The following is a 26,721-nucleotide window of genomic DNA, read 5'->3' on the forward strand; positions in this document are numbered from 1 at the left end:
GTGTGTGTGTGTGTGTATGTGTGTACTGGTCAATGACATTAATTCATGAAGGATTAAAAAAAGTGACATTAGGAAGTATTACTAAATATTTTGTTATATAAAGAGGGTTAACTAACATAAACCTTTGAACTGGGTCAGAGTTGACATATTTCATAATGTATATGTTAATACAATTTGAAGAGGTACAGGTAAGGCTCTCCAGGGTACACCTGGTAGACCTGTGGTAAGAAACCATATTTTAGAACAGTGGTTCTCAACCTTCCTAACACTGTGACTCTTTAATGCAGTTTCTCATGATATGGTGACCCCCAACCATAAAATTACTTTCATGGTTACTTCATAACTTTAATTTTGCTACTGTTATGAATCATAATGTAAATATCTGTGTTTTATGATAGTCTTAGGCAACCCCTGTGAAAGGGTTGTTCAACCCTTAAAGGAGTCATGACTCTCACGTAGTGGACTGATTCGTAGCAAGATGGTTAAGAGAACGTCTAATGTCAGGTATTAATCCAGTATTCAGGAGGTGGAAGCTAGTGGATCTCAGTTTGAAGCTAACATGGTCCACAGAGAGAGTTCCAGGCCAGCCAGGGATCACAGATAAACTTTATCTTGAAAAAAGAAAAAGATAATATACAAAGAAATTGTTGGCTAAGTCAGACATAAATCTTTACCTTATATATATCTGAATTCAAAACAAATTTGTCAAGTCTCACAATTCTATTAAACAATTTTATAAATAACATTATAAATAGAAACAATATTATTCTATTAGACAAAAGTGGATTTATCATTTGGTATTATAATTATGATTTTATTTGAAAAATGGGCTTAGATATTAGTGCCCATGGAAAGTGCCTTGAATGTAAATATAAATTTTGCCAGAGTTATTTTCCTATAGCCACTCTGAAACTTTGCTACTCAAAAAAAATTTCACTATCAACATTTTATGAAAAAAGACAAATTAACCTTTGGATTCTAAAACATTACTTCTTGGCTAAATTTTACCTGAAGTTAGCTTGGGTATGTCAATTTTGCATACTAAATGGGAATTAAGAAATTAATTTTTAAAAACTTTGGAGTAATCCATCTAACTTCTAAATGTAAAGTTTTAGAAGTCAGTGAAGGTTTTTAATCCAACAAGTAACATTATTGGATATCTATTTTATGATCACTTGTAGAAATGATACAGATCAGGCTGGAGAGATGGCTCGGCAGTTAAGTGCACTGACTGCTGTTCCAGAGGTCCTGAGTTTAATTCCCAGCATCCACATGGTGGCTCACAACCATCTGTAATGAGATCTGATGCCCTCTTCTGGTGTGTGTCTGAAACAGCTACAAGTGTATTCATATAAATAAATAAAAAAGAAAGAAAAAAAGAAATGAGGCAGATCTGAAAAGAACAAGAAAGAAAAAAAATTAAATTAGTATGTTTTCCATGTCTTGCCCAGTGAGATATGTGCACCCACACAAACACACACATATATTCTCCTCCCAATATATACATACATACTTACTGCATATACATATACACACACAGTAAGTTTTTAAAAATAAAACAATCAGTTCTTGCTAAAAATGTTCAACCTCTGCAACTGCAAGATTTTTATAAGAAATAACAGCAACATAGAATATCCTCAATATGTGGAAAACAGCTGAATATTCAAATAAAATGAATATTTTATCACTTTTCACACTCTAATTAGTTTAACAAAACTTGAATCAACTGATCCTACTAGCCCAAGCACCACTAACACGAAGCTGTTAATACAAAGAATCTATTGTTGAAAGCTTCCTAAGTCTAAGTTACTCCATAATGTATGAAAGTGGCTTGTTTAGGTTGTGCCCAGAGAGATCCCACTTTACAGGCAGCTTTTGACTCCGTCTTATGGATGGAGGAAGGCAGTGCTCTTAGATGGACAAGCAAACACCACTGTCTGTCTAGCACTACCCATGTCTAACAGTGACAAATGATTGATTCCTGGTAGAAATCAGGTGAACTGAGGCTGTAGTGGTAACTGAGAGTACTAAGATCTCATTAGGAAACTCAGGCTCAGAGCTTATCAGACAGAACAGATTAAAGGAGTATAAATCTCTCACATGAACTTCATAAAGTCAGGGGGCACCCAGCACCATGATGGTAATGGCTCCATACTCTCCTATCATCTGATACTTGGTGTACATGCCATATGTGTGTGTGTGTGTGTGTGTGTGTGTGTGTGTGTGTGCGCGCGCGCTTGTGAAAGTGTGTTAAGGACTAACAAGCAGAGATCTCTTGGTTGTCTCTGGGGCTTGAGTTCAGCTTAGTCCCTTCTGTTGACATGGCCTACTTGACTGGTCTCCACCCATCTTGAACTCTTTCATAGTCATTTTAACTTATATTAATTCTGTAAACTGCATATATAGAGAAATGTTTGCTTGCATTATGTGATATGAGAGTTAATACTAATAACTAAGATCTAAACAAAACGTACCTTTTCTTCAGCCAGGTGGCCAAAGAAGGCGGGGTTATCTGGCAAACTGCTGTCAATGAAACTGCTGTACCTTTTGAATTTATTATCATTCAATAAACTCTGACATTGTAAACAGACACAAACATGTTTATCTGTGTTTCTGCCATAGCACACTTACAACAATCTATAAAGTGAAACGTCAATAAAAATAACAAATTCAGCCAGGCAGTGGTGGCACATGCCTTTAATCTCAGCATTTGGGAGGCAGAGACAGGCAGATTTCTGAGTTTGAGGCCAGCCTGGTCTATAGAGTGAGTTCCAGGACAGCCAGGGCTATATAGAGAAACCCTGTCTCGAAAAACCAAAAAACAAACAAATAAAAAAAACAAAAAAACCTAAATTCAGGTTTAATGTTTCTAATAGGCAGCTGAAGATATAACATTGTGGCACAAGAGTGATGGTAACCCTATTAAAGTTGCCGAGGAAATGGATTATCTAGAGAGAACCTATAGGGAATAGAAAGACAACTGAACATAGCCTTGGAGGATGTTAAAGAATGCCAACCTTTAGAGCTTGAGATGTAGCTCACTTGGAAGAGTGCTTGCTCAAGAGTACCTGTCTACCACGCACCAACCCAGTGTTCTATCCCCGGTGCCACATAAACTAGGCCCAGAAGATCGGTAGAGAATTTCTACGTCATCTTCAGCTACACAGTAACTCTGAAGGGTAGCCTGGGATGTGTGAGGTCCAGACTAGAAAAGAAAAGAAGGATGGAAGGAAGGAAAGAAAGGCATGCAGACAGTCAGACAAGGGAGTAAGGAAGAGAAAGCTAATGTATAAAGAGCAGATAGTAGAGAAGACAACCCTTGACTGGAAAGGATATACAAAAAAAACAAACAAACAAACAAACAAAAAAAAACCAAAAAACCAGCAACAAAAAACAAAAACAAAAGTAGAAGTAATCTTATTTAGCTAAAGCCTCAATGAGAGGAATTCTATAAAGGATCCAGACTCTGATATCAATCAGTCTAAGAGGGTAGGAAATTAATTTTGTGGGCAAAAAAGTTCAAAGATGTGGTAACATACAGAAGCTCATATTGTTAACTCTCTTTGATCTCATTTTCCAACTGCTGCCATTCATTGTGGGATATATTATAAAATGATTCCTATGGATAGAGAATCAGGAAGTTTCTGAATGGGAATTAACATGAATAAAGGTGGCAACTGGAAGACAGATATTCTATACAGGAAGAATTAGAAAAAGAAACAAGATTTTGCTAATATATACTGTATGAATTTCAAAAATGGAAATGAGTACACTAGAGCATTAAGATGCGAAAACTGGAATAAAAAATACCTGGCCTTTGATAAGACTTTTCTAGCGGTCCTTACTATTTTTTATTGAGAATTGAGAGACCTTGAGAAAAAAAAATTTTTTTTTGTAGAATTAGTATGGGAAGTAACAACAAATCACTAAATTAATGAAAGATACACTTGGCAATGGTAAACAGGCCTGGATGGCAGGGAAGACTGAAAGGAGAGAGACAACTAAGTTGTAGCTGCACCAAGGTGAGGTGATGAGAACCTGAGATAAAGCTGGGGAGTAGGTAATCCTTAGCAAGACTCCACCATCTTTTCCAAACTTGTGCATTTAGTTTTGTCTTAGTTTTTGGTCATGTGGTATGGTATTGCTGAGACAAAACCTAGCTTATGATTCCCCAGTAAGCACCTGAAGTGGCTTAACCTTGACTGCCATTCTCCATGCCTCCAATGTGGTTGTCTATTGTGTCTCTTTCACTTACGTGCATGCAGCTGCAACTATGTATGTGTGTGTGTATGTGTGTGTATATATATATATATATATATATATATATATATATATATATACACCATTTCATTCCTGTATCAATCAACAAATCAGAAAAAGCTGGTGGAACACTGTACTAGAAGCAACAACTTGGAAAGTTGAACCTAGTTCTAGTAATGAGTCTTAGGAACGTCATTCTGGCTTAAGCGTTCGAATATCGGGAAAAATCTACATGTTAGGAGACTAATAAACCTCATCTACTTCCCTTTAAGATGGCCCTTAAGTCAACTGTGCTAAGATCACCTGAAGTGCCTGTTACAAAGGCAGGCTGTGGCTAGGTAATTTAGTTTTTATTAGTCTCTCCAGGTGCTTCTGATACAAATAGCCTGCACTGCCCTATCATATCCAAAATAAAAATAAAAAATAAAAAACAAAGTGCTTAAGATATCCCTGCATCTCAAAAACTCTTGGATTCGTTAAAAAAAAAGTACTCACTAAAGTTTATTCTAGGTCTAAAACTTTGCTCTGTCTTTATGAATTAAAAGTAATTTTTAAAAAAAAGTTAACTTTCAATTGTTAAGCCAGAATGATTCCTGATGTCATTGGCAAACCAGAGAAGTCTAAATATTGCCAGAATGGAGAAATTGGTGCTGAGTATCTTTGTTTCAAGGGGAAAATTAAGGGATAGACATACTTTATTATTAAATGATTACAGAATAAAAATCAATTTAGAACCTCCATCTTTGTCTAGAAATGCCAGTATAAGCATGAATATATGTGAGCTCAAACTTTTATGGCCCCTTCCAACTTGCCACAGTATTAACTTCAAGACACCACAAAGAGAAACAGGCTCACATACCAAAAAAAAAAAAAAATTACTTGTATTCCAGATGCTTTAGAATATTTGTCTCCAAAATGTGGAGTTGGAAATTACACGGTAACAACTTACATTACTATAAAGCCCTATAATTTTTGTTTGCTCTTATTACATACTTCTTTCTGCTAGCACAGGTTAATTTTAGATTTATTAAACACTTGGCATAAAGCACTTCATTCTTTGTGAAGGAAGAAACACTTCCACTACTGACATGAAGAGACACCCTGAAGATCCAGTTAGAAGTTCGGTGTGAGAAAAACTGGTCTCCCAGTCTAACTTTTATTCGTTGTAAGGGTTTCTCATCCTCCCTTCACCTGTCATCTCCTCCCCTCATCCACCTGCGTCAATTTCCACACGAGTTCCTCAACTGCATCTGATGGGTCGCCTCTCTTGCGTAGATCCGTCACAGCCCTCTTTCACCCGCCAGGCCTCCAGACAAGAAAAGAAAGTCTGGAGAGCAGAGGTTGGAGAACAAGGGCGCACGGAGTCTTCCTGAGCCGGGACCTGAGTGTTCCTGCCCCGCCCTGAGCAGAGCAGCACAGCGTCCATGCTCGCCCTTCCCAACTCTAGCCTGAGGTGAGGGCGCTTCCTTTCGGCCTGCACAGTGTTGCTGACGGCGACGAATAAAATACTACTCTACAGCGGACCTGCGACTGACTCGCAGGTTCCCGCAACTTGCAACCTAAAGTCCGGACGTGACCCAGGGGTGGAGGATGAAGCGACTGCGACATTTACCTCACCCTTCTCCGGCCTGGCCGCTTCCGGCCTTTCCGGGTCGCCCATCGCGCAGACTCCGCCAGAGCCACCCGAACTGAGGAACTGAGCGCGGCCGACCAAATCCGAGTAGGACCAGATCGTACTGTGCGAACCTCCTCCTGCTCCGGGCCCGCCTAGCCGCGCCGGTCCTGGGTTCTAGCCGGCCCATTGAGGGGCCTTCTCTGCGATGGCTCCGCCCAGGCACGTTACTCGAGGCGCCTCAAAGATCCGCCTTTCCTGCCGGCCCCGCCCCACTGCCTAGAGATCCGCCTACCTCAGCCGGCTCCACCCAGCGCCTCAGAGATCCGCCTACCTCAGCTGGCCCCGCCCCGCCCCCAGAGATCCGCCCACCTCAGCTGGCCCCGCCCCTCGCCGCAGAGCTCTGCTTCCTCGGCTGGCCCGCTTCTCTTCACTGAGCAGGGTCCCCACTCCGGCGACGGCTGAGTAAATTCAGTCCGCGTACCAGAGCACTTCAAGCCTGTTCTTTAGCGTGGCATGACCCCGCCCACACTTGCTCCCCCAGCCTCCGCGCTCTCGCCCAGCCTTGTCATCTGCTCTGAATTCTAGAGCGTCTACTGGAATTTGCAGTCTGCCTTACTTGTGCCAGACTACCTGGACACGAGGTGACGGCCATGCCGGAACATTCCCTAGCCCTCGTGATGCCCCAGCGACATGGTAGGTTGCACCCAGTCAGTCCGAGAGACTGCCAGAGTGGCTGTAGAGCTGCCCACTGGATGGGATGTGGAGAGCAGGGTGGGAGGTAGGCACTTAAAAACTCCAAGGAGAAAGGAACTCTTGTATTTCAGCAACCAAAATGAGAAACTGGAGGGGGAAAGTGTGTGCGTGAATGGAGCTTGAGAACGAGTAGGAAAAATAGCTAAATCCAGGGAAATACCTTGAAATCTTTGTGAAATTGTTTAACTGAGTAATGTTTATTGAACTTTCACAACCTGATGGGTTCTATACTGCTAAGCCCTTTATGTGAATTAATCTTTGAGATATTTCCCTGTAGTCGATACTGCAATTTTCATGTTCCAGTTTAAACTGAACCTGAAGATAAATAGCCAAGATTAAGCAACCAAAATACGGTATACTCCAATATCCTTGCTACACATACTTTTCAAGGCAAAGGTTAAAGTTGTAAAGAGATTCAACACTTTTGTATTGTAAGGGCCAAAGACAGTGAACAATGATGGTGGCAATACTCTTGGTTGAATTGCTTCTATGTTTTCAGCATATGGTACATATATGGTAGTACGACAGAAAAATATAATAAGCGGGATGGGACTGTAGCTCGGTGATGGAGCATGTACAAGGCCCTGGGTTCAATCCCCAGCACTACCCCTACCTGTATACAAACACAAGTAAGATATACAAATTAAATAATAATATGGTGAAAGAAGAGTTGAGGATGGTATTGAACACCTCTGATTCCAGCATCTTGGATAGGAGCAGGAGGATCGTGAAACCAAGGTCGTCTTAGGAAGATCCACTCTCAAAGCCAAAAACCAAAAACGTGAAAAAGAAGTAAGAGATTTTCAGTAGATTCTGGAAAGAGCCTTGTTATGACTTCAACATCTGACAACTGTTTTGAGGTTAGCCTCTAAAATAGAAAGCTGGATAGAAATTTTGCTTTAAGCTCTAAAGCTTAACCTGAAGTGAGTTACTCTTACTCTTTCTTGGAGCAATATGATCAAATGCTGAGTAACAACTTTTTATATATTAAAAAGTTTTCTGGGAGGAAAGTCATTCTCACAAAAGATAACTTACCAAAGACTGCATGGCAAATAAACTACAAACAAGGATTCATTCATTCAAAGTCATCAAAACAATACATCTCAAAGCATTTTTTAAGAGTAATTCTGCATGAAGGCACGGAAGAGCATTTAGATGCAGATAAGGCGACTTGCTTAATAGTCCCTGAAATGTGTTATTTTGGAAGGAAATGAATGCTTAGCATGGCACAGAATTCCAGTCTGCTTCCTCGAGTAAGTAATATGAGGAATCCCAAGTAACCCTCCCTTCTCAGAGCACAGACATGGAGATGCATTCCTTCAGTGCTTTCCTGATGCTCCATTGATTTCTTAAAACTTTCACAGCTCTGTTCAACTAAGTCTCTTCAGCTTGCCGAGTTCCACATGGCCTTCTCACAGGACAGACAGTATCTCCCAACCCTCCACTCAGCTGAGTGTGGATACTGGACAGCACTTTCCCTCTAGTACCTGGAAGAACCTGTTTGGGCCTACACTAAAGCAAGGAGACGACTTTAAAAATGTATTTAAAGTATATGAATGTTATGTCTCTGTGTGTATAGGTAACTGTGGAGTTCAGAAAAGGGTACTGAATGCCTTGGAGCTGGAGATACAGGGTACTTGAAAACAACTTGTATCTTCTGCAAAAGCAGCTAATCACCCCAAATTTGAAGCAGTGGGGACCTCTGTCCTTGGTGCTGATGTTATTCACAGTAGTCCAAGAGACCAAGATAAATCAACTTTTTACTTTCCATCACTTCTCAGCCCCTGAGAGACTGAAGTACAAAAGTAACCAAAGACCAAGCTATAAGAAGTAGTCATAAACAAATGCCATTTTGACTTCAGAAGCAGACAAGACAGAAATCACTCCTCTTGCTTAGCTGCACTAAGAGTTGGCTCTTCTAGTATTGTGGCTTCTCTTCTACCCTGACCTTGATTCTTTAGCCCATTTAAATATGAAAGTGCAATGTGACTTTCTTGGAAGTGGCAGCAGACATCCATGCAGCAAACACAGATAGTTTTTGCTGTAAGAGCAATCAGTGAGAAAGAAAAGTGTTCCAAGGGAAGAAAACTCATTTTTAATGTCAGAAACAACAAGCACCAGTGAAGCACAATGTTAGGTATTGAGTATACAAAAGAATGAAACATGGAACAGAAAGGAGGCCATAGAGCACAAAACTATTCATGGGAAATTCTGGTTTCCTCACTTAATAGCTTTTTACTGAAAATTTCCTATGCACTTAGGAACACATCAATTTTATCTTCAGTGAGCACTTCCAGTGTTGTGTTACTGTTTCCAGTGCTGTGTTATTTGTTATAACAGCTGGCTGCCTACTAATCCAGTCAGCCACACTGATAAACCATGTAACTCACAATACTGTTATTCCTTAACTAAATGGAGCATGCCTCTTAAATGATCAATCTTAAGTTTTGACTCCTTTATTAGACTCTTCTGAAATCACTGCAAATAGAAAAGTCTACTTACTGTTTCACAGAGGTGGTAACAGGTCTAAAAGAGCACATGACTCGGTCCCTTTCACATACTACCTTGATTCCTAGGTTTTCCTTTTGAAATTTGGATAGATGCAAATTTGGACAACTCTAGTCTACAAAACCAGCATAATGAGGATAATGCAAAGATCTTCTACCAGTTCAGATGGCTAGCCACAGTCATTTCTAAACATAGAAAAAGTTATCTGGGGGGAAATTCAATATGGGGAAAGGAGTCCCCTGTGAAAACAATTCCCTGGGTAGCCCTATGGGAACAATGAGCCTTGAGGCTCTCCTCTCAGTTAAAATAAAATCCTTGCAGAAAACTGGCAAACACCAAACTCTTGCTTTTAAACCACGGAAATATATGGAGTTATATTTAACAACCCATGCTTACTATTCAGAAAGACCTCCAGTGGAGAGGAGGGTTACATATTTAGAAGTGTAGAGATTAGAGCCAATTTGAATAGGCTGTGTGCAGAATAGTGCAAGCTTCACATAAGGCAATGGGAATATAAGAAAAAATGAGTTAATAGTTTTTAACATCATCTTCCTAGGGCGGGAGAGATGGCTCAGCTGTTAAGAGCACCAACTGCTCTTTCTAGGTTCAATTCCCAGCTCCCACATGGAGGCTAACAACCTTCTGGAAGTTCTGAAGTTCTAAGACCTTCTGTCCCTTAGTTCCAAGGGACCTAACACACTCTTCTGTGCTCCATGGGCACTGCATACATGCAGTACAGACATACATATACATACACATACATACAGGCAAAACACCAATATAGATAGAATAATACATCTATTAAAAAGTGGGGGGCATCTTTGTAAATGCCTTCACCAGTGAGCAGCTGTGAAGGATAGGTTTAAATCAGTAAATGAGTGATAGTAACTACAGGTTTAAATCAGTAAATGAGTGATAGTAACTCCAGGTTTAAAATCATACAGGTAGCTAGGGAATCAACAAAGCCTTTGGCATGGGTTCTTGGTAGGCCGAAGAGCTCCATTCTAAACTGGACAGCTGACTGTGCTTCAGTCTAGAAGTGTGGCTCAGCCTTATATTTGCTGTTGTAGCTGTGACACTGTCAAAGCCATATTGAATAAAGCACTTAGCTCAAATGAATCGGCAGTCAATAATACAGACTGTCTGCTTTAGTTTCAAGAACTGTATGAAGAACGTTTTTCCACAGAAATATTTTAGGCACTGGCACATCCAGGATAACCACCAGACAAAGGAAGTGAACATAGTTAACGTTGATCATCACAATTCATTAATTCAAAAATGTTAGGTGACCAAGATTGTGGCTTGAGTTTGCTCCCTGGAACTCACATAAGGCAGGAGAACCAAATCCACAAAATTGTCTTTGGACTTCATCTGTGGATTTCAGATTAAAGACCTTTTAGGACACAGCTTTGGGTATACTGGGTCTTAAACTCAGGGTTTCACACATTCTAAATCATGTATTTATGTTCTACACTACTGCCTTCTTTCAGAGTATATGGAATGCTTTAGTCAAACTATTATACTGAAGCAGATGTTAGCCTCTGAACTCAAACACACTAATGTTCAAATAATTTAGACCAGTTGAGTGTTACAAAACGTTTCTCCATAACCAGCACCGCCTGTGCTGCATTTCTGAACGTTCACTGCCTTCCTGGTCCTAAGTTTGCTACTTCTACTTACATGGGGCAGGAATCTGGTGCTCACACTCCACACCTATACATTCACTCTGGCACTTGCTCGGTGCCTTATTTTTATTTACTCACGACCCCAATCCGTTTCTTGGTAGGTGAAGATTATGTTTTCCTGAGGACAGAATTTTTCTAATAAAATATGGCAAAATGTGTTGATTCCCTAAATATGGTAGTGAATAGTCACTAAGCCTTCCATTTCTGTAGGCTATGATTCCAAGAGACAAATGAAAAAACCGCTGGCTACCTAGGAGCATGAGACACTTTAGGCTAATGTGTGACTATACATGTGTGTGCCTGTCTAACTATTAGCGTTCAGACTGGGCACACTTATGTGCTTCACTATTAGGATTTGTGGGGAGCAGGGGATACATGCCAAGGAGCAAATGGAGAAGACACAAGACAATTTGCACTTGGCTCTTCTACCTGTGGGTTCTGAAGATCAAATTCAGATCATCCAGCAAGGCAGTGTCAGTGTCTTTACCCATCGAGCCATCTTTTTGAGTTTGCAGTCCTTTTAATTTTATGAGAACTTAGAACAAAATCATTTCACTGTATCCTTTTCATTTTAATACTTAGATTTAAATGGATATATCATGACTAAGAGCATGTCTGCATCATCAAAGTTCCTGAGACCACTGGGAAAATACTCAAGGAGAAGCTTTTAAATCTTTAGCAAGCTTATGAGTCACTACTTTTTCAAAGTGTCAAAATCAGAGCATCAGGATGGCCTAAGGCACCAGACTGAATATAATGAAGCTAGAACCTTACTGGCACATGTCATTAGTCTCTAACTGAGTTGCACCACCATATCTTCAACAAAATAAATACTGCAGTCCAATGTTAGGAATGCAAACTCCATAGTGTCTGTGATAGAATGTATCAGTTTAGCATTTAATGGATGGATAACCTTCATTAAATCAGTTCCCCAAGGACAGCAAGGAGACATATTTGTGTTTTTAAATAAAATCATATTGTAAATACATTTGTGTGGTAACAGTTTGTGTGTAAATACATTTGAATGGTATTTTAAGTTTTATCTGTATATTCGTACCCATTTTAGTTGATATAAACACTACCCACACAGTCCATTAAAAGGCATATTCATCTAGCCCTGATCAAGTGAGAGCCACAATTGATCAACAGTTTCACTTTTTTCATGGATTCAAAGTTGGGAAGGCCCAGCTTTAAGTAAAGTTTCAGTGGATTTATATTCATGTGTTAAATGGAATGCTCTTTGGGCTGAGTGTCAGAGTTCACCAAGATGCTGCTCTATTATAAAGACCGCTGGCTTCCACCATTTAGTGTTACCAGAAAACTGACCAGGGAAGATTAAAATTTTAGCTTGAGTCTTACAGTTGTTACATTTATTAAAGTGAACCTATCTTTACAGCAGATATGTTGTCTGGGAACAAGTGTTAAGTAGTAAAAGAATTCCCTTTGAAACATCCTCTCCAGCCTGTGGCAGTAAGCCAGAGCCACTCCAGAGCATCTTGATAACCACACTGTCGGAGATGCAGGAAGTAGCCAAACTTCAAAAGCTCCAGGGAAGTTCACTGTCTATTTACTAAATTGTTCCCAGCTCTGTTTTACATAGCCTCATTTTATGTGACTTTATTTTACATTTAAACCATTTTATACTTTACTGAATAAAAAAAAAAAAATACACACTACAACCCCTCCACACCCACGCAAAAGAACAAAAAACAAACAAAAAAAAACCCTTACTATGCTCTTACTATTACTAAAAGCATTTTAACCAAAATGGAAGACCTCAGATATCTTGTATTTTAAATATTGCATTATTTTAAATATTTTCTTTTAATAACTATTAAAAATAAACTTACAATTAGGGTCTAAGTGTCCTCGTCATATTTAACAGTTATCAAGCCTGTCAAGTGCACACGAGGGTCATGTTTATGTTTTATTCCTTTTAGACACATTGATGTTTGTTAGCCCTTATTCAGTATATTTAGACATATAAACCAATGTATCACTTTGGCTAATATACATATATCTATTTCAGCATGGTGGTGTATACTTTTTATATCTTAACTGTCAACAGGGCTGAGAATGCCACGTGATTCAGTTTTTTAAAGGAAGTTACATAATAAAAGCACAGTCCCTTTAAACATGAAAACTATCAAAGGCCAGGAGTCCTAAACAGGCACTGAAAAGACAGGTGTCGTTAATTGTTTTTGAATATTTAAGTAACTTAAATATTTAAGTAATTTAAATCCTAATAAGGACTTTTAATTCCTGGTTATCTGACTGAATAAAACTGCTCAGTCCACAAATATAAGGGTATTGGTCCCAGACCACAGAGCATCTTCATAAATAAATAAATAAATAAATAAATAAATAAATAAATGACTGTCACGTAGTTAACTCAAAACTTCTGTGCTGACTAATGATCATACTTCACTTCTACTTGTAAAACGAAAAGGCCTGGCTGGGTGCCATTTAGGAGTCTCTGCTAACTGTAAAATGTGGACTGATTTTCTTAACTTTCTTATAGTTCACATGTATATAAACTTAAAAAAAAAGTATGAATATAACCATGTCAGTGCATTGCCACTAGCTTAAAAAATGTACAACTATATAAATAAAAACTGTTTCTTCAATGTTACTTGACATTTCTTCTGTAATTTATTTAAAAAAGTAAAATGTAACAAGATACTTAAAAAAAAGGCTAGTTACAAAAGTAGTTAAGCTGCTCAAGAACATTTAAAATTGTCCAAAATTTAAAATTTTCAGTAATCATGATCTTATAAAACATTCTACAGTTATCAGAAAGTGCCCAGGCTGAGTACACATAACTGAATCACCTTAGTACAGACGTCTGGTTAGCACTCAAGTGCAGTGTGACCTATCCACCTGCACTGAAACAGGGGTACAAAGAAAAAAAGGTGACTGTGGTAAGGTACTGTGCGTCGGCCCATTTTATGTACAGAAAAGTGCCTCTCTCAAATGAACACATTACATGCAAACTATTAGTGGTATTTAGTATCCTAGAGCTCAATATAGCTAAAATAACCCACACTAAAAGTGAGGTTTTTATAGGTAAAAGTGGTTTTGTCTCTAAAATCCGAATGTCAAGAACTTTTTACAAGTTCCATATACATGATACACAATTACAGCCAACCACAAATAACACCATAAAAAAGCTAAAATGAAAACACAGAACATACTTAATTTTTTATTTTGAAATTCCCTATTCCCTCTATACAAGAACCTTTGCTGAAACACTTTCCACAAAGGCAGCAGTGAATTTTCAGAACATTTTACATTTTTCCCCCTCAGCAAAAAAGATAAATCACAGTGTAAATTATGTTGTTCTGCTGTCATCTTTGGCTGGGGTTAAGACCTAGAAGTTGGCGACTAGCAAACCATCATAGAGAAAAGGTGCCAGTGCTTCTCAGGCCTTTAAGCTACAAACTCAGCAAGGAATGTTTGCATTTAATCTCTTTAAGGTACCACCGGGGGTGGGGTGGGGTGGGGGTTATGACAGCATTAACTTCCATAAACTTTTATAGACAAATGGGAAAAAAAAATCTACAAAATTAGCTAGTAATATTACACAGCAATACACACTTTTTATACTCTACACAAAACCAAAATTCTTGGTCTTAATGGCGAGTAGTAATTTTTGTTTGAGAATCTGTTTAGAGGAATAGAGTGGGACATAAAGTCGAGAAATACAAGTATTTGCAGTAGGAAGATGTTGATCATCTGGTGGTCTTATTGTGATTGAGGGCATAGGCTGAAAACCTTCTTCACTGGCTGGCAATGATGGGCTAGATGTCCAGAAGTAAACCTAAACAAGAATATATAATTACAATGTTGGTTTTAATAGATTAATAGTCACCTTGAATTCCAGCAACATTAACAACCCCACTGTGTAAAACCCAATTTAAAAACTAAAGCCTCACTAATACAACTGCCTAAATATAAGCTAAGGACAACAACAGGCATGTTAATATGGATGGGGAGAAAGCCCAGGAGGCTTCAACCATAAACACATTACTATCAACAATTAAGGAATTTGGGGAGCAGGAGAAATAGTCTTTCCTAGAAAGCACATACATACATACATCCAAATAACATTATACAAACTGAACAAGTTTTACTTATGTGTTTAGAAACATGAGCACACAGAGGCACACAGAGCAAGACAGAGACACAGAAACAGACCCTGAATTTGAAAAAGAGCAAGGGAGGCTTTTGGAGAGAGAAAGAGAAGAAATGATGTAATTATAATCTCAAAACAACTAACAAAATTATCTATTTATTATTATCCCTTAGTTTCAAAATTATTTTCTTGTACTAAAAGACCACAATCAATTATAATGCAATAAACTACATTTAAGAAAAAATGTTCAGGATTAAAGGAGGAAAAAAAGTGTCACATTATGGGTTTTTTGTTGTAACTGTCTTGAGGCTCGAGTTTTCTCATCTGAGACAGGAAGCTATTGTGCCAAACCATCACTAAGAGCCTTTACTATAGCTAAGATCACTGAGTAACTTACTGGGAAAAACGAAAAAAAAAAATTTTTTTTTTTTTTACCAACAATCCCCAGGCTAGTTAAAAAGCCATTTTATATTTTATCTACTAGCAAAATAACAAGATGCTAATTATGATATACAGTAATTTTATAACAATAACTGAATACTGGGAAATATCTACAATGGACCAAATTTCATACAATGACATATGGAATTCTAGCAAAAATTTATTTTGGACAACACATAGTGCCAATGATGCCCAGTAAGTGTCTAATGTTACTCTATTTATTACAAAATATACCAAAAAATGCTTCTTTACAGAAATACGTACTTTATAAATATGAAGTACTCTGAAAGATCTATCCTTCTATACATTCACATACCAATCTTCTAGGACAGAGTTTAATCTATGGTATTTACTTTGTACAACTAAGCACTGAAATAAATCTAATAACTTTATGGAATAACTCAGAAACTTAAGTAATTGGGATTATTTTCTAAGACATAATTGTGTAAGAAACATCATCTTAGAACACTACAAAGGAAAAAGAAGGAGCAAACCCTCTCCAAAAGAACTGGGAACAAAGCTGGTCTCATCCACTCATTGAAGAGGTAAGAAAAGGCTTAATGGGAACAGATTCCAGACTGAGATGGAGCTCGAGAGGTCATCAGGGAATGGACGCTTCTCCAAAAGATCTGAGTCTCATTCCCAGCCCCCAAACACTGACTCAGACCTCTCTCTCTCTCACCCACTCCAGCCCCAGGTGCTCTGACGCCCTCCTCGGGCCTCTGACGACACCACACACATATGGTACACACACATACATGCAGATAAAATACATCAAGGAGAAATGGAAGAGAGAAGGGAGGGAGTGGGGATAAGTGATCAACCAAAGTGGCAGACTTCACAGAACTTTTATCCGTAAACTGTTCTCCAAGAGAGATCCACCATCCCATCCCCGAAAACACACACCCAAAAAACAAACATAAACAAACAAACAACAACAACAACAAAGCATAGCAAACCCCTTGTATTTCATTCTACAAGTCTTGTGAGACTTTTAACTCACCAGGTCCTGCCGTTCTGTCATGCTCATTTTCTCTACTATTGACCAGAACCAACGTTTGAACTGGAGGAGCTTCTCAGCATTTTCTCCTAAGAATATAAATTCAATGTGTTGTTTTAGATGTTGTTTCTTTTGAATACTAGTAAGCTTATATAAACAGAGATACATTGAACTTTAAAGTTTAAGTCCTAACAAGAAATTAAAGCTTTTTGTATAATTGCAAACCCGTACAATTAATTGGGTCATCCTGACTCTGGATGAGTAAGAGAGAAAGTGACCTGTCATCATCAAGGTTGATGTCAACCTCATCCGTAAACCCTGTTCTTCTCCTGTGACTTTAAGCCACAGTGCTCCTCAAACCACTGAGTTATAAGCCACATGAAACCTTTTATAAGATGGAAGAAAAGGACACCAAAGAGTCTACATTTCTACTGGGGGGTGGTGGTGGCAAGGGCGACGCACACCTTTAATCCCAGCACTCGGGAGGCAGATACAGGTGGATTTCTGAGTTCGAGGCCAGCCTGGTCTACAGAGTGAGTTCCAGGACAGCCAGGCTACACAGAGAAACCCTGTCTCGGAAAACAACAACAACAAAAAAAGTGTACATTTCTAAAGTTTTCAAATGATGTAGCTGCTGCTCATCTGCTATCTTTACATATATTGTTTGTCTTCCCTTCAATAGACTGTTTTAAAATGAAACAAAGCCCATTACATAACAACCTATAAATTACCAAACACAAAAGGTTAACACAAAAGTAAAGAAATATCAGTTTAGAATTTTCTGCAATTTGAGTTTGTCATGATGGCACATCTTTAATCCCAGCACTCAGAGCAGAGGCAGATGGGATCTCTGTGGGTTCAAGACCAGCCAATTCTCCATAGACCCTATTTCAAAAAACCTAAAATCTATTCATAATCAACTTCCTATAGCTTTAAATTCAACTACTTTGAATGTCTAAAAAATAAAAAAAACTTCAGGGCAAATCACATACTGAGATAAAGCTTATTTGCAATTTTTTTTGCTTCTAGAATGTTGCCTTTGTCTTTACAATAGTGACCCAGTCACAATTCTACAAAGGAAACATTTATTATTTTTATTACTTTAGCATATAAACAATTTTACTGTGTTCTAAATTAGAGTCATCTTTGTGTTTGGGTGTGAGCATACACACACACATTTTTTTAGACAGGTTCTTCATGTATCTGAAACAGACCTCAAACTTCAAATCCTCCTGCTTTGGCCTCCCATAAGGGACAAAATTAGAATAACCTAAGTCTACGCTACCAAAACCTTTAAAAGTAGTATGAATAATCGAGCAAACCCGGTTGTTTGCAGAGCCTGGGAAAGAGACTCTCCGATGCAGACCTCAGAAGGGCTATGAGCAAGCTCTCAGGCTGTGCAGTTCTCCTACCTGACTCGTCATTGAAGGAAGTAAAACTGATCAGCATCTGCACATTGACTTCACCACAGCCGTTCACCAAGAGCCGGAAGTCCTCAGCTGTTAAGTCTTCTAAGGAGTTTTTTGGAAGCACGTCTAGTAGACCCTTTCTCATTGCCTGGAGAATTTAAATTTTCTCTTTTATTATGAGCAATGCTCTAGTTTCCAAGGCATCAGTTAGTTACACTACTACTACTCAGTGACTAATTTCAGCAGCATTCTCTAAAAACATTAGTTCCTAAAAAATTGAGGAGAAAAAGAGCAGGGCTGCATTGTGACTTCCCTCTTAACAAAGTCAAGAGAAAAAGAGGGAAAAGCTGAGCACAGCAAACAGGCTGCAGTTCAGAAGTTACTTAGTGTTCTTACATCCCAGTAGAAAAGGGAAATTACTTTTTAAATTATACAAATAACACACAGACAGCATATGAGCTAAGTACCACTTCAGTTTGGTAAAAGTGCATTCTAGAAAACAGTAACAACAAACCTCCAAGACTCAAATCCAAATTCTATTGAAAATATACCCAGACCTAAGCTGAATACCTTAGGTGCATTATTTGTTCAATCTTAGCCCCATTTTGCAGAAGGAAACCCATGAACAAAAGTATTAAGTGACCTGCTAATGTGCAGCTAGAAAACAGTGAGTGGAGGACTAACAATCTCAGTATCATAATCCCCAGCTCAAGAATCAGACTATTCATAGTTTACAGAAATTTTATCCTGGAAAGGAAAAGAACGCATTAACACTGCAGGAAGGATGAATGAAAGGGCCTGAATGCAGAGCTGGCCCTTGGGTCCCTGTCTTGAGAACTTCATGTTTGGAATACCCTCTTCCCTGCTGTGACTAGGGCAATGAGCCTTCCGATAGATAACCCAATGTTAGTTGTGTTAACAATATGATAGAAACATGCTTTCCTCTAAAACTGCAGTAATGGCAGCTGGGTGTGCAGCCAGGAAACATTTATATGACTAGCCACCAATAAAAAACTCTGGCTGTGACTCTGAAGGTTCCCGAAGCAATGTTGCACTTTAGTCAACCCATGTCATGCACTGCCCTATAGAGAACAGATTACTGAGCTAATAATCACAATACAAAAACACGAAGTTTCATCACATGACATAGTGCTTTCTAGAAAATACTCACGTGCAATGGCTGTTCTGCAACCACCAACATTCTATGCTCTGCATATTTCCTTACATACTCATATACATTCTGCGGAGTGACTGGTATATTTACACCATTTGGAATAAGTTCGACCTACAAAAAAAATTCAGCAGTGACATTAAAAAGCAATTCTGACAAGCAGTAACAGCTCATGAGAACTTTCTATCTTACTCATTCTTGATTCTTCTTTGTCATCTCCTATGATGCTCATCTCGTGTGTGTGTGTGTGTGTGTGTGTGTGTGTGTGTGTGTGTGTGCATGCACCTTGTCTCAATCTTTCTCTCTTGGTCCCCGCCCCAAACTGTTCTTTATAAAATGAGCCTAACAACCCAATTCTCTTGCAAAAGTCAGAAACTGGGTTTGTTTTACCTGTCCTCCACCCTCTTCTTTACACAGGTCAATTGCAAATGCCAAATCCATTGCTGAGAAAACAGCATCAGCATCTGAACTCTGAGATGCAAGGATCAGTTGTCGTAAACTCTCATACATTACAGGGTCGAAAAAAGCAAAGTCATGCCAGTTGACCTAAGAAAATAATCATAAAAGAGTCAAGAGAAGCATCCTTTTTTGACGCAATAGTAAATTAAAATCGGTGATGACTTTATCTTTTCAGGGAGGGGAAGTGATAAGGATTGAACCCAGGAACTTGTGCATACTAAACAAGTGCTCTACTACTGAGCTATATCCCAGCCCTAATTTTATTTAACTTACAGGTACAGTGATAAAAGAATTTCCCACAAAATACAGAAAACTGCTTTAAAGAGAGAAAAATTAATAAATCTTTGGCTTGGCAATTCATTTAATTTTTTAAAACAGGAATAAAAAAAATTTATTGCTATGAAGTGGAGACAACAGCATGTAGTAGTAGTAGTAGTAGTAGTAGTAGTAGTAGTAGTAGTAGTAGTTTCAAAGTAATTGGGAAAGCCAGCACAATTTATTGGATAATGATTATGTGAATAAGCTGGCTCTTGACTAAATATTTCATATGCTCTTAGTAGTCACCATATGATACAGGTCCAAAAGTGATAAACTGGACTGCTCTGAGAAACTTGGTAACTTACAAAGGTCACACACATCACTGAGTTAAACTGAAGTCTAGCAGATCTCATGAGCTAAAGGGTCAACATATTAGCATTCAGAGCTTTGGTTTTCACTCAAATTCCATGTACAAGAACATTTTAGCTGGAACATGTCAAAACTTAAATTGTAATCTCAACTAAAAAAGAAAATATTTTAATACCCTTGTTTATGATACATTCAGTGGTTTGGTTAAAAGCAATTAATTTGGAACTATAAATGTGATCAAATATCGTGAGATGAGGAGGTAACAGGCCCTAGTGGAGAGGCTTTTGGAATTATTTTGTTGAATGGACACGGTGCACCCATCAAACTGTCTTCTAAAAATTGTATATTTAGTGCTGCTGTCAACTTCTGTTAGAAATGTTTTACAGCAGTCAGTGTGACCGAAGACTCAACTGGTCAAAGGATCAAGAACTGTTGAATGTCTAGCTATAAATAAATGGGAGATCTCTATCACCCTACCCAAGGCTCAGTGTTCACTGTGAAAGAAGTGGGTTGTTAAGAGGTTTGTGTGTGTGTGTGTGTAAGTGAGTGTATGTGTGTAAAAGTCAGAGAAAGCAACACTGTAGAAACTGATATGGAGCATAGCAAGGCTCTTAAAATATCGAACTCAGAAGAGCTGTGATTACCTGCTCAAGACTGGACCATCAATACCCAGTCAACGACTGGAGGGGCTCACAGTGCCCACATCTCCCTAACCATTTATACAATTAATGGCTAATATGGAAGGACAGACCATCTCCTTCAGTGGTTTAACCACTGGTCAAGTGTCCATGCTCCTGTAAACAACCTTCATGATACATAAACCACCAGGTCACAAACAAAAACGAGACATGAAAACACAAGGTGATTAAAGGGAGCAGGAAAGGGATACAACAGAGTGAGAAAATGGGGTGCAATCAAAATCAGTTTACACAGGCAAAAATGTCATAATAATCTCATTATTGTGTATAATTAGTATGTGCTAATAAAACCACTAAAGGGGGTAATTAATAGACTCCAGCTTTAACAATGCTATTTACAGTAGATGTCTGGTACAGCCGTCTCTTTAAAAAGACTGATAATCAATACTTTGTGTCAATTTCTTTATAATAGCTTTAGGGATTGTTCTGATACAGCTAAATTAACAGCACACATTAATCTTGCCAAGCTATCAGACTATCAGCACGTAAAGAAAATAAGCTGATTCTATGAGCCAGAGGAATACCAACCATGTCTGCCTTAGACTCTTGGCCCACAGTGGCACTATCTCCATGCTCTACTGCCACCCACTTGTGACCAATTACAGTGGCATAGGCTTCTGAGCATTGGCACAAAGCTTTACAAAGTTGGCAAGAGAATTTCTCTTCAGTAGCATCGAGGTCTGTCAGGAACCAAGCATAACTCTGTTGTTACCTACTTTACTGCGCCAGCCCCCCATGTACAAAACTATCTATGTCATTAAATACTTGACAATTATTTATGATTATAATGCTTTAATACAAAGTGAATGCTATACAGTATACTATCATTTATTTTGCAAAAGAAAATGCTTACAATTGTAAAAGCAGTTATATGCATCAAACTTACTTTTCTACCAAGCAACACTTTAATTACATGCCTATTCAATGTGATAGGACATAGTTCATTTTGCAACAGACATAGTCCAAGAATCCTAAAAATAAGAACAGAAATATAATTTAAATTCAAAACTAATTACACAACTAGTCCCACATACATAAACATATACATACGTATATAAAATATTTTGAGAAATTCTCCAAGCCTTATTTCTACCTAATATAAAATAGTGTACATATGCAATTTAAAAGATAATAATATATTGTTAGCCATGTGATGACACACCTTTGATTCCACAGCCCTCCGAGGCTAGCAGCCTGGCCTACATAGACAGTTTGCGGCTAGAGGAGTAGCTCAGTCGTAGAGAGCATGATTAGCACGGACAAAGCCCTGGGTTCAATCCCCAGAACCCCATGTCCCCAGATCCAAGTAGTAAGAACAGTTGGTTTACCTGCCGATGTTTCTGAAACAATTCAGCCTTGCTTCTGTGTTTTTGCCAGGTCTCGGAGTATAAAACCCTCTCTTCCCAGGTTGGTAGAACAAGGGAGCGTTGTCATCGCCGTCATCGGTGTCCTCTAAATCCATATCCACTACACTCCTACTAGAGCCATGGCGCTTTCTGTTTTCCTAAGGACAAAGTGATAAGGAATCAGACTCTTTAGCTCATTTTTAAAATGAAATAGTTCTCTGAAATTCAAGGTAAAAGGAAAACAGAACAGCAGTCATATTTAAATGTGTGTGCATAACAGTATTAAAGATAACTTTAGTAAGTACTAAAGGTAAAGCTAACACACACACCTTACGTGTATTACAGCTTTCTCTACCTTTATTTACCTATTTGCTAATTTCTTTACTAATTTATTTTTTGCTTTCTAACTTATTTATTATTGTTTTATGTGTATGGGTGTTTTGCTTGCATGTATGTCTTTGGACGTATTCAAGGCACAGCAGAGGCTAGAACAAGGCAGCAGATTCCCCAGAGACTAGAGATGCAAACAGTTGTGAGCCGCAGGGCTACTGGGAATTGAATCCTGGATCTCTGGAAGAGGAGCAAGGTGATCTGAACTGCTGGGCCATCTTTCCACCTTCTGTATGTTAAATATTATTGTCTGTTATTCAAATAAAAACACGTTGGGATCTCAGGTTAATTGGGAAAATACTTGCCTCGAAAGCAGAAAGCTATGGGTTATCTTCTAATGCATAAAGTAGACATGAGAGAGCATGTATGTAGGAGAATCCCCTGAGTAAATTCCAGGTTAATCTGGGCTAGAGTAAAACCCTGCCTTCAAAACAAAATGAAACAAACAAATCCATTCTTTTACCTTACTGCCTAGAAGGTCCATGTTACTAGCTATAGGGTTCTTGATTGACATTTCTTTCAGCATATGAATGATGAAGTTCTACTGTCCTGGAGAAACTACTATGTGTAGTTTCTGTAAGAAATCCATTGTTTTTCAAATCACTGTTTTCCTGCTTTGAATATTTAATTGTGTTTGGACAGTTTTAGTTCAGGATGCTTGAAATCCACTGGCCTTGAATTTGTAAATCTCCACCTTAGAAGAACTGGCCAGTCTTGACTAGTTCTTGGCATACTGAGTAGTTTAAGAGCTTAGGAAGAGTTGTAGCTGGTACTTTTTGAGTATTAGATGTGACACTAAGTTGTCTTAAACACTGCATTTAGGGGAGGGGGACTTTTTGGTACAAAAGGAATCGAAATGGTCCAATTACACTTGAAAACTGTTGGGTATGCTGTTTCAGTGTATCCTGCATATGCACACCCGAGATACTTGGGCAGTAACTGTCAATGCCTTTGCCATCTTTCGGGTAGGACAAAACAAGGATCAGCTTGACCCTCCTGCTGAAAAGACACTGTACTAGCCATCTGTCAAGCTGAACTGCTCTTTCCAGTTTGTGTGCTGCTAGGCATTTGTTCAGAATGTGCACTTTGTGCTGGTTTTCAGTGGTTACAATGAAAGTGATTACAGGGTGTGTTCCTCTAACTAGCACTAGAAGCTTACTGAGGAAACAAACCACATCACCCCAGTTTCCCATACTCTGCTCCTGTGACATAGTGCTTGCTTTGCAACTTCGACATCAACAGCTTCCTGGAAGAGTGGCTCCTAAGAGTCTATACTGCTTCTTTCCTCTGCTATTCAGTTCCCTGGATCCCTACCGCTCAATTCAGTCTGTGTTCAAACATAAAGAACAAACCAACTAAGTTTTCATTAATGCCTAGCAACCAATTTTATATTTGACTCTGTATAGTACAACTACATGTCTTTCTCTTCTGTACTAGACAACATGAATTGTATTTGCAAAGACAGCTCTTAAATCCTGGGGTGTCTTGGGCAAGGGAGGCTTTGTTGTTGTTCTCATTTTTCATTGACACATGTACTGAAAATCCCTTACCTGTACCTTTTCTGAAGAGTCTAATAATCCGAGGTCCAAAATACTGTCAGCTCCATTTTCCCTAAAAACAAACGAAATCGTTTGACAATCTAGAGAGGTGAAATGTCTAAAATTTAATGTGAAAGTACCTATTCATATTTATTACACATTTAAAAGCCAATTTAGCCCCAAACCATGGAACATGTTTATAATCCTAGTGTTTGGGAGCCTACATTACCCAGGAAACTCAAGGCTAGTTCTTGTGCTACACTGGCAAGGACACTGTTTCAAAAATAAAACAAACAAAAAATCAAAATACAAACAACCCTCCCCCCAAATTCCATTAGCTACACATACAAGACGTGGCTAAGGCTCCCTGATGTAAGATAACACACATAGTAGTCTTTATGGGATGCTAAGACTAGCACAAAGCAAGCAACGCAGAAAGGGCAGAAGAATGCTCAGAACACTGTAACTGGAACCAAATTCTCTAGCATTAAGTCTAATATACTACAACTTAAATCCACTCTTCAATCCATTAAAGCCAGGGGTTAGTTTTGCTCAATAGACAGTATTAAATTAGCAATGCTTACACCTATTTACAAAGTCTTTATAAAAATGCAACTTTCTCTTTTGTATAATGGGCTAAGCTAGTCTCAGTCTGCTTATAGCCCCAAAGACAAGGCAAAGGAATAAAGGAACAATACATAAAAGTCAAGAGAAAAACAGCAGCAGTGACAGCAAGGGAAATCATCAGTAAATCAGCAGCTTTTGAGGTAGACCGTTCAAAGGCCTTAAAAAATGGCTCTTTCATTCTGATATCAGGCCCAAGTGTGTATACTACTTCTACAACTGTATCTAATCCTGTTCCCTATCCAAAATTATGATTAGGAAGACTCGTTACCTAGGGCCAGGGATGGTAACACTGTGCTGATATCTCGTAGAGTGGTTTGAATAAGATCAGCCTCCATAGGCTCATAATATATTTGAATGCTTTGTCATCAGGGAGTGGCACTACTTAAGAAGTCTTAGAAGGATAAGGAGGTATGACCTTGTCTAGACAGTGTGTCACTGGGAGTGAGCTTTGAGGTTTCAAAAGCTCATGCCAAGCTTAGTAGCTCTCTCCCTTCCTGCTGCCAATAGATCAGGGTATTAAACTCTCAGCTACTTTTCCAGTCTGCCACACTCCTCTGCCACGATAATAATAAACTAAACCTTTGAAACTATACACCAGCCCCAACTAAATGCTTCCCTTTGTAAGAGTTGCCTTGACTGTGGTGTCTCTTCACAGCAATAGAACATGACCAAGACGTCTAGAATGTACAAGGTTCACAGTACCATAGACATTTTCATTTAAAGTAATCCAGATTTTAAGCTGGCTGAAAGAGTAAGCCCAACACAGAGGCCATCTAAGCACAGCAGATATTCCTGATGTCACTGTGAGCAGAAGGACTATTTGATATTTTTAGATTTCATATTCAAACAAATATACTTTGCAGAAGGGAAAGAAAACACTTGAACAAAGTTTTAAGGCGGATTTGGAGCCCTAAAAGAAATGTTGTATTTAACAAAAGAAGTTAGGAGATTTCCCCAAAGTTCTTTGAGCGTACTGTAGTCTCCAGTCATGGGTACTCCTACTCCCAATGGAGGAATCTAAGGTCTAACGTCCCATACACTTCTTCCAAATAAAATGTTTCCAAGCCAGAGTCTTTCAAGTCCCACCATTCATGACTCAGAGGCAGGAGGTTAGGGGTGAGAGGCTAGCTTTGTCTTGTGAACAAAGCAAAGCAATTCTAAATACCAAATACCTTCTATAACCTAATCAGCATAAAAAACCCAGCTATTGCACTTTTGAAGACACCACTTTAGAAATGTAAAGAAAGTACTTTGTGTCTTTTAAAGATTTTTAAAAAAAGATTTTTGTGTCTTTTAAAGATGTAGTGCCAAGGCTTAGAAGAAGGCGTGAGATCTTCTGGAACTGGAGGAGCAGATGGTTGTTAGCCACTATCTGGGTCTTAGGAACCAAACCTAAGACCTCTGGGAGAGCAACAAATAGTCCTTCCTAGTCACCAAACCACCTCCAGCCTTGTCATAATTGTTAGGATATGGTGGGAACTGCTGGATCCGGAAACAATGTTGCTGCTGTCGAAACTGAAATGCTATTCCCATCACCCACATTACCGTCCATGTGCAATAATGAGTTCCATGGCCTCGTCGACTCTCGCCCTCAGAGAATCTTCACTTGCTAGAAGGAGAAGCAGCTGAGCTGGGGATAACTCCAACAGCATGCCAGTGATTTTACTTGCAAATGCCTATAAAGGATGAGCAAATGTTACTTTATCACCTTTGCTGCTTTACCTGATGTTAAAAGCTACAATCAAAAGAATGAAAAGACATGAAAAGCTAAAGTAACTCTAACTGTCTTGTGACTAGCAAGACTTTTTTCATGAAACTGCAAGGTCAGACAGCTCTGACACAGGAGGCACAGTCCAGGAACTCGCAGTTTTGTTGGGGCTAGAATATTTGCATGAGCCTTTTTTTAAAAAGGGATTTGAATATTCCAAGTCAACATATATACAATTTCTATAATTTTTGTCTTCCTCAAGGAGCCACACACAACCATTTCGTACCGAAAAAAAAAAAAGGGGGGAGGAAAAAGGTACCTATTACTTAAGGCTGGCTTACTGCAACAATT

The 26,721-nt window shown here is 38.7% G+C and overlaps 2 protein-coding genes across 4 annotated transcripts in view; both read right to left on the bottom strand.

Annotated features, from left to right (window-relative positions):
- The window catches only part of Rrm2b (ribonucleotide reductase regulatory TP53 inducible subunit M2B), a 34,032-nt gene extending 27,922 nt beyond the window's left edge, over positions 1 to 6,110 (bottom strand). Inside the window, exon 1 of the mRNA XM_021183765.2 lies at positions 5,873 to 6,110. Within this exon, the coding sequence (XP_021039424.1) occupies positions 5,873 to 5,920 (48 nt within the window). The 5' untranslated portion in view covers positions 5,921 to 6,110. The remainder of the gene's footprint in view (positions 1 to 5,872) is intronic.
- A 7,343-nt stretch (positions 6,111 to 13,453) lies between these two features.
- Ubr5 (ubiquitin protein ligase E3 component n-recognin 5) overlaps positions 13,454 to 26,721 on the bottom strand; it is a 115,504-nt gene continuing 102,236 nt past the window's right edge. For 2 of the 3 annotated variants that reach the window (XM_021183495.1, XM_021183493.1), the window contains exons 51-59: positions 26,208 to 26,338; positions 24,048 to 24,108; positions 22,090 to 22,265; positions 21,648 to 21,732; positions 19,368 to 19,523; positions 18,978 to 19,091; positions 17,810 to 17,954; positions 16,401 to 16,486; positions 13,454 to 14,641 (exon numbers count right to left, since the gene is read on the bottom strand). In XM_021183495.1, the coding sequence (XP_021039154.1) occupies positions 14,429 to 14,641; positions 16,401 to 16,486; positions 17,810 to 17,954; positions 18,978 to 19,091; positions 19,368 to 19,523; positions 21,648 to 21,732; positions 22,090 to 22,265; positions 24,048 to 24,108; positions 26,208 to 26,338 (1,167 nt within the window). In that variant the 3' untranslated portion in view covers positions 13,454 to 14,428. The remainder of the gene's footprint in view (positions 14,642 to 16,400; positions 16,487 to 17,809; positions 17,955 to 18,977; positions 19,092 to 19,367; positions 19,524 to 21,647; positions 21,733 to 22,089; positions 22,266 to 24,047; positions 24,109 to 26,207; positions 26,339 to 26,721) is intronic. The other variant, XM_021183494.2, reaches the window with a different exon arrangement.

This window comes from Mus caroli, chromosome 15 (genome assembly GCF_900094665.2).
Source record: "Mus caroli chromosome 15, CAROLI_EIJ_v1.1, whole genome shotgun sequence".
In the NCBI taxonomy this organism is placed as follows: domain Eukaryota; kingdom Metazoa; phylum Chordata; class Mammalia; order Rodentia; family Muridae; genus Mus; species Mus caroli.